We start from the raw sequence: 8,429 nt of genomic DNA, 5'->3' as shown, positions 1-8,429 counted from the left end.
ATACATAATTGTATCTTTACTAAGTTATTTATATCTTTAATCTTTGTTGGTCAATAGTGTTAAATGCTAAATCAAATTAGCAAGTTTCTAGGAAGACCAATAAAACAATAAATACACTAGTAAAACATTACATCTCATTATATTAATGTAAACCAATTTTAAACAATCAAGCAAATTAAGAAAACGTACAAACTATATATATGGGATGATAAGACAAAGTAAAATGATGAGATTCCCATGACACAAGATTACAAGAATACCAACACAATCATAAGGCTCAAAAATCTTTATGATATATAAAGTCAATAAGTTGACCATCTTTTGGGACATTAATTCCTCCTCTCTATGCTCTACACTACATATAACATATTCGCTATTCCCCTTCCTCCCCACTATCATCGTTCAAAACTCTCTAATATTTCTCTCTCTCTCTCTCTCTCTCTCTCTCTCTCTCAAGAACAACATGTTGGGAAAGATGGGTTCAGTCAAGAAACTGGCCAAAAAGGTAAAAGTTAAAGTCGTTAATGGCACAGAATCACACCATGAGTACTTGCTTAGGGAAAAAGAAGAGGCATGTTCTTCCCCTTCTTGCACAACCCCAACTGGGTTTATTGCGCTTTACATAGGGGAAGAGAGAAAAAGGTTCGTGGTTCCAACAGGCTATTTGTCTCATCCTCTCTTCAAGATGTTGCTTGATAAGGCTTCAGATGAGTTTGGGTTCGAGCAGAAGAATGGATTGGTGGTTCCATGCAGTGTCACGGCTTTCCAAGAGGTGGTAAGTGTTGTGGAATGCTGCAATGGGAAATTTGATCTTAGTAATTTGGTACAGGAGTTTATTTAGTGTAAAGAAGTGTGGTAAAAAGAGAGAAGTTGTGTTTCTAGCAACTCCCTTTTTAGGGTTTTAAGGATGTTTATGAATATAATCTTTTGGTATATGGGGTTATAAATGAATTAATCCTTCATTTACTTGGCTGCAAACTTGAGTTTTGGAAGATGTGTTGGTGTTAGTTATGAACTTTTAATACAAAAAATGTTAATATAAGTAATAATGATAACTTATGTTACATGAAAATCAATTTTACAGAATACTCATAAGTTCAATGTTTTTGGTTTTTATAACATCTTCAACAAACCTAATCATGAAACAATTTGGACATTTTTCTTTAGTGCTATAGCAAGTTGGTTTACCTACTCCTTTTCTTGAATATTGAGTCTCAGCTTAAATTCATTTGACTACCTTCAGTGATTGCACAAGTGGGGGCATATATCTTTATCTCTTAAATATTTAAAAGATGTCATTATTAGTTGGCTCTCTCTCTAGCCTTTTCTTTTTCTTTCTTTGCAGGGTTATCAAACTTACAATGTTTTTTTTGCATAACATACGATATAGGATGGTTATCATAAATTTGAAAAATATAGCTTTTAAAAGAAATCATACGTGTTTTCCATTACCTGAAATCCTAATGATACAAAGACAAAATACATATCTCAAATTCAAAAATTTTAAGTTATCTGAATCGATATAACAGAATAGTTAGTACAAGATAGATACTCTTGATAAGATGTTGCATCAAGATTTTTGGGGTTTCTTTGCTTGCAACTTACCTAATGAGAAGGTATCGAGTCACAATCTCACTTGATTTCACAAACATAAGATTCTTTTCCTTCACCAACATTACATTCTTTCCAAGCTACATGCCAGACAATTTCGAAGTTCTCTAAACTGAAACAAAATGGTCAACTCTAGTTTCATGCATATAGACTTACCTTCTAACCAAATCCACCAAATTTTGACATCGATATATAGTTATATACTATCCGCAAATTAATGTAGTTGGTATGTTGTAGATAAAGTTTAGAAAACAAGAATGCAAACAAAATAACCAAAATAACTCTTTGATTAATTGGAAAATCACTTAAAACCAATGTTTTTACAATCTGTTCTCATAATCATAAACTCGATTATGGACTGGTATATATAGCCTAACATACCAACTTGTATTAGACTAGGAAACTTATGACCAACTTGTTATAAACTAAACCTTCCATAAATTAGATTGCTTGGACCCCAAGACTTAGGATTCCAACAATCACCCCCGAATCTCTAAGTCCTAAAGATTTCTTCAACCTCAATCCGTATTTAAAATACGGGCTCGTCGTTGTCGTCACATTCTGAAAATCACCTTTTTTTCGAACCATCTCGATTCTCGACTTTTCTGGACACCTGACCTCCACCTCGGTCACTAGGGGTGAGCATGGTGCGGTTTGGTGCTGTTTTAGGGCCAAACCGAACCGCAAACCAGAAGGTGCGGTTTTTGAATTCTAAAAACCATTGGGTGCAGTTTTTTAATGGTTCGGTTTTGCGGTTTTTGAGTGCGGTTTCGGTTTGTACCGGTTCGGTGTTGGTTTTAAACCGAGTCAAACATATGGTGTGGTTTTTTATGTTCACCGGTACGATTTTTTTAACCGTGGTGTTCATGCAAAGATTTATGATTGTATGACATGCTGTCATTTCGTTTTCTCACATTTAGAAGCTGTAATTTTGAGTTTTTTTATGTTGTTTACTTGATCACTTCATTCACAACCTATATTCCCAAGCTCATTTTTTTATTCAATTTGTGCTTAGAAGTTACAAGCTTGCAAGTTGTAGCCCACATAGTGTTTACACTTTACACATAATCATTAAATCACAAACACAAAGTGACAAACTCACATATTAAACCTAATACATAATTACTAATTACCGTCAAGTTCAATATATAATATATGTATAAATTAGAATTTATTAGTTTTTTAAATAATATGTATAATTATATAATATAAATTAGTGATTTATTTTATTGTTAATAAGCTTGCGGTGCGGTTCGGTTTTGGTGGTCTGATTTCTAGATAAAAACCGCACCGCACCAATAAATTCGGTTTTTCAAAAAACTAAAATCCGCACCATCGGTTTTTGCGTCGGTTTCAGTTTTTCGGTTTCGGTTTATTGCGGTTTTTCTTTTATCGGTTCGGTTTTTGCTCACCCCTATCGGTCACGGCCACCTTTACCGTCTTCCGTCACCCGTAAAACGAACCGAATAAAAGCTACTCGCTTTACGTCTTCCCGTTCGTTTATTCCGCGCCTCCGGTTAGTCTCTCTCTACCGTAGAACAAGCCTGATCAAGAGAAATCGGGGCTTCTATTGAGATGCTTCAACTTGCGCTAAAAAACAAGTCACACCCCCTTAAACCGAACCCGGTTCCCGCTATGTCTGCCCCGCAGCAAAAGGCTATAGTTTTCTTGAAACCGACTCTCAAACAGACCGCCCTACGTCCTCATGAACCCTAGTCTCTGATACCAATTAAAGTTTAGAAAACAAGAATGCAAAACAAAATAACCAAAATAACTCTTTGATTAATTGAAAAATCACTCAAAACCAATGTTTTTACAATCTGGTTCTCATAATCATAAACTCGATTATGGACTGGTATATATAGCCTAACATACCAACTTGTATTAGACTAGGAAACTTATGACCAACTTGTCATAAAGTAAACTTTCCATAAATTAGATTGCTTGGACCCCAAGACTTAGGATTCCAACAGTAGAGGGGACAATTTAATATCTATAAATATAATATTAGTCGGGATTATAATTTATCATTGACGAGTTAAATGAGTAAGAAAACTAGAAAAGCAGTTAAAAACATGTCAAATGATTTAATTGTCGTTTAAAGTGTATCGTAGTGTCTGCAACCTAGAAAAATTATTCTATTAAATAATTGAATAATGATTATCACAATAGTTTTTTGTTATGTTTGGCGTGTTAGCTGAAAAATGTTGACCTTGTTGGGGTTTAGCCGGATCCATCGAGTAGGAGAACTAGTCAAAGGGAACAACTTTCATCAATATAGGCACACACGGAAGCCACAAAAAACTCACCAACCCTAGATAAAGACCAAATCCACTTGTATAGAATAGAAGAAAGGGTAATTGAAGTTGTAATAACCTCTTACCAATAATCAACCAAGTCATATTACCTCAAACAACGAGGTCAAGATAAGAAAACGACGTCTTCAATGTAGCACACCCTATATTTTTCCTTACTTCCTCAACCTCCACATTAGGCACCCCAATACCTAAAAGTTTACTTTGTATGGAGGTTTATTTTCATCCCACGAGCCATGTGAAAAATAATGGAGAGCCCACATAATATTAGTGATATTTGTCTTCTTTCACTATCCAACAAAGATTGCATCATCAACATAAACAAATGTGAAAACAAGAGTAGTATCCAAACCAATAGAAATACTACCAGAAAAAGGTTTCAGTCAATGACCCTTTGAAAAGCTACATGCAAGCTTTTCATCACCACGATAAATAGAAAAAAAAGGGTTATGCATACAGAGAATTCTAAAAAACCAAAATTCTTCAGTAGCAAAACCATTAACTAGAATCGAGCCTCTAGACAACTACAACACCATTAATCCACCCTTCCACTTGTCACTAAAGCCCATCCTACCAACAATATCATCGAGAAAATCCTATAACCTTTCCATTCTTAGCCTTGCACCAAGATTTGTCTTCCTAAATGAAAGTTGATTTCTTAGTACTCACTAATCCATCTACCACTGAACCCATCCAATTAGTTAATATTTTGCCAATTATTTTATTTTGACAACCTATTAGACTAATTATTGTGACACTTGTTTTGTTTTAAATAAATTACAACTATGAGTTGGTAGCAATGTAAAATATGCAGCTGTTTGTATTGAAGTTTAACAAAACATTGTAATAAAAGTGTTGAAATGGTATTTTGGTCATTTTAAGTAAATCTTGAATATTGAGTGAAATTTATAATGTTGTAAAAGAGGGGTATTACAAATTAAATAGGTGTTATAAAGTAAATAAGTCTTGAATGAAATAGGGGCTTAATGAATTAAGAGGTGACATGTAGTAAATAGGGGCAAAATGGGAAGAATGAAACAAAGAAAATCCTTGCATCAAGAACCACAACATGGTGGAGAAGGCGATAAATCAATTGACGTAAAATGTATAGTAATGGTAATGTACTTTGAAGCACCACACCGTAGTGAAGGTTGAACTACAGTGTAACATCCATAAAAATCACAAGAAATTTAAACTTTTAAAATCAACCCAAAATCATAAATTGTTTACAAATCATGGTTTTCAAAATATTTTCCAAACATCAAAGTCTCCAAAAATCATAAACCATAAACAAGAGGATGTGTACGGTCATGCCTTCGCCTTCCCACGATCTTCCGAAGTACATGAAACCATAAACCAAAACTGTAAGCCAATGCTTAGTGAGTTCCCCCTAAAGTACCACCACATAAACATAATAACAAACAGCGTGCACACAGAGCCTTCAGCCAGATAGCATGCAAGAGCAAGTGAAGAAACATCCCTCAACGTCAGACAACCACCTCATGGCTATGATCGGATCCTGAACTCCATCATAAACCGGGGGCTTCGTATTGTCGAAGTCCTAGTACTGGAAGAATCTCCCAGCGCCAATCCTGACAGCAGCAACGGATGCGGTGGCTGCATCAACAGCAGTCTCAGAAAGTGCAGCGTATCACTTGTCAAAGTACTCCACCATAGCGGTCTTAATAGACCCAAACATCTTTGGTAACTGCGCCTGGAAGAGGGAAACAACCTCCTCCTGAAGGATCTCCCTAACCCGATCCTCGATCAATGTTGGCCTATCATGGCCACCAGGCTCTGATCCTGATCCGGATCTTGCCTCAAATCGCCTCGTAATTACGATACTGAAAATAAACCATGGAGATATCAGATACAATGCATATAACATCATGAGGACCAATTCCCAACAAAACCCTAGGGGTTATGAAGCCCCTGATCCTGATCTGGATCCTGCCTCAAATCGCCTCGTAATCGCCATACTGAAAATAAACCAGGGAGATATCAGATACAACGCATATAACATCATGAGTACTAATTCCCAACAAAATCCTAGGGGTTATCACTTCCCTGCTACGCGTACGGGTCCTGTGCTTCCAGTAGTACGGGCCCATACTACCTTCCACGCCTACCCGTATTTGTCTCAGAGGATCATCACAAGTCACAACAACCCTAACAATACACACTAGCATATGCATACACTCTATCCTCACTTCCTAAATAAAGGCTAAACATTACGCGATTGGTCGGCTGACCCCACACAACTCATCCATGAAACTTCCACCAACCCTGCAACACTTGTGTATACTAATCATACATGACACTGGATCATATAGACAGTCGAATACTTGATTCTACCCTAATCCCTTTTCATCAAACAAGAACAGGAAATAAGGCTAAACCAAACATTCTTAGACTATAGAATCTTAGTTATGTACAACTATGATGCATACAGTAAGCAACTACAATTATGATGTCAATTCCATATAAGAAGGAAAGCCTAGGCTACTAGGCATCATATAATCAGGCAATTCTATCATTCAATTCCTGAAGATCCCTAGCCTATCACTAGCATGTTGTTCTAACATATCACAATATCAAATAATAGTGTGGTAATTTGGGGTCTACTTATTGGCCTCGACTGATCGTACACATCACATCCTCTTTTAATTATTTTGAAAACAATTTGAAAATCATTTTTAAAACCTTTTCCTTAGTTTTAGACTGGATTCACATGAGTGTTCCTCCAATTCACTCAAACTAAGGCTCTGATAACAACATGTAACATCCATATAAATCACAAGAAATTTAAACTTTTAAAATCAACCTAAAATCATAAATTGTTTACAAATCATGGTTTTCAAAATATTTTCCAAACATCATAGTCTCCCAAAATCATAAGCCATAAACAAGAGGATGTGTACGGTCACGCCTAAGCCTTCCCGCAATCATACGAAGTACCTGAAACCATAACCCAAAACTGTAAGCCAACGCTTAGTGAGTTCCCCCAAAGTACCACCACATAAACATAATAATAAATAGCATGCATACAGCCTGACTGGAATGTCGCGCCGACATATTCTTTGCCCTCGTATCGAAGATTCCTATTCAAGTTTCTCATACAATCCATATAGTTGGGACCATTGTGCTTCTCTTTTGACAAAACCGAGAGTAAGGAGAAGTTTGAGTTTGAGGAGCCGGGTTGAGTAGTTGCGAGATTACCGTTTCAAGACATCTATTAAGAGACATAGTTTTAGTGATATAATCCTTAATATTTTAACCCAAAATTAATACTCAAGGCTAGGTCCTAAATACAATTCACAACAAAGAAAAGGGATGTCGTAATCTAATTGTGAAATTATTAAGGTAGGTAATACAAATTTACCAATTCCAATCTAACATGAAATTCATATATCTTTTGAAATTCATTGAATCTTATCAGTGATATGTTTAATCTTAGATTATGCTCTTCAATTTGTGATTGAGATTCCTAGGATCATAAATAAGATGTGAATAACCATGCAAACCCGCTCGACAACATCGATGTCATTTATCATCTCAAATTAATGTGTCGGTAAACCACACACATGGATTAACAATGAATTTTCGATTTGTCCATCACTCAAATTTAAAGCCCCAAATTAGTGTGTCGATTAACCACACACGCTCCACTAACGACATATAAAGAGTGATGTGCGCTTTCATGGATTACCATACATTTCACATTTTGTCCTAAAGTAACTAGAGTTAGGATTTTAATAAAAGGTTTAGTTACTTTATAGTATCATACTTTTAGAGGTTATGTCCAATCAACCCGTTCGGCTAATGACCCTCCATCACGCAAGGGAGCGGTGGGTGAGAGTAGACACCCATTCAACAATCATTTTATAGGTCGTTTCTTTATACCCCCTTATAGCATGACTTCGTGAATAAGGCCTACTAACAATCTGTAACATCCTAAAATTTAAGACTTGGTTCTTAAATTAATAAAGTAAATAAATGAAAAATTATTTACTTAGTTAAATCATCAAATATTAATTGTATCATTAATTGATATGTGTAACGCCCCGACTCTCAGGTATAAACTTTAAGTCTTGTATTTCCAACTTTTAAGGTCGACTCGACGAGTTGGATGCCCTGAATCGTCGAGTAGGCACGGTTTTTGTCGCGGGTCTTAAGTGAGCGACTCGGCGAGTCGGAGGATAGACTCGACGATTTGGAGATGAAGGATGAAACCCTAATTTTCGGGGTTTCACACCCTATTTAAAGGATCATTAGCCTCCCTTGGCCTCCCCTCACCGTCCCCTTGAGCTCTGAAACCCTAATCCGTGTGTGTGCCCCATTTAGTGTGATTTTTCAAGTATGGAAGGAAGATCTTGTTGCAAGGACCTTGAAGATCAAGAAGTTTGAGGCAAGGAACGTGTGTAGATCTGAAGTCTACCCCAGTTTAACATCATTTGAAGGTATCAAGTCGTTACCTTGATCTTCTTCTAGCTAGATCCTTCT

The 8,429-nt window shown here is 36.2% G+C and overlaps 1 protein-coding gene across 1 annotated transcript; it reads left to right on the top strand.

Annotated features, from left to right (window-relative positions):
• Positions 1–475: 475 nt before the first annotated feature.
• LOC145139111 (auxin-induced protein 15A-like) lies at positions 476–841 on the top strand. The gene has a single exon (XM_079073049.1). It carries the CDS (start codon positions 476–478, stop codon positions 839–841), a length of 366 nt encoding a protein of 121 aa, XP_078929175.1.
• Positions 842–8,429: the final 7,588 nt, after the last annotated feature.

This window comes from Lactuca virosa, chromosome 9, assembly GCF_052849685.1.
Source record: "Lactuca virosa cultivar CGN04683 chromosome 9, Lactuca_virosa_CGN04683_v6, whole genome shotgun sequence".
NCBI classification, from domain to species: Eukaryota; Viridiplantae; Streptophyta; class Magnoliopsida; order Asterales; family Asteraceae; genus Lactuca; species Lactuca virosa.
Note: the sequence above shows the minus strand (reverse complement) of the source record. Positions and strands in the feature narration are given on the sequence as shown.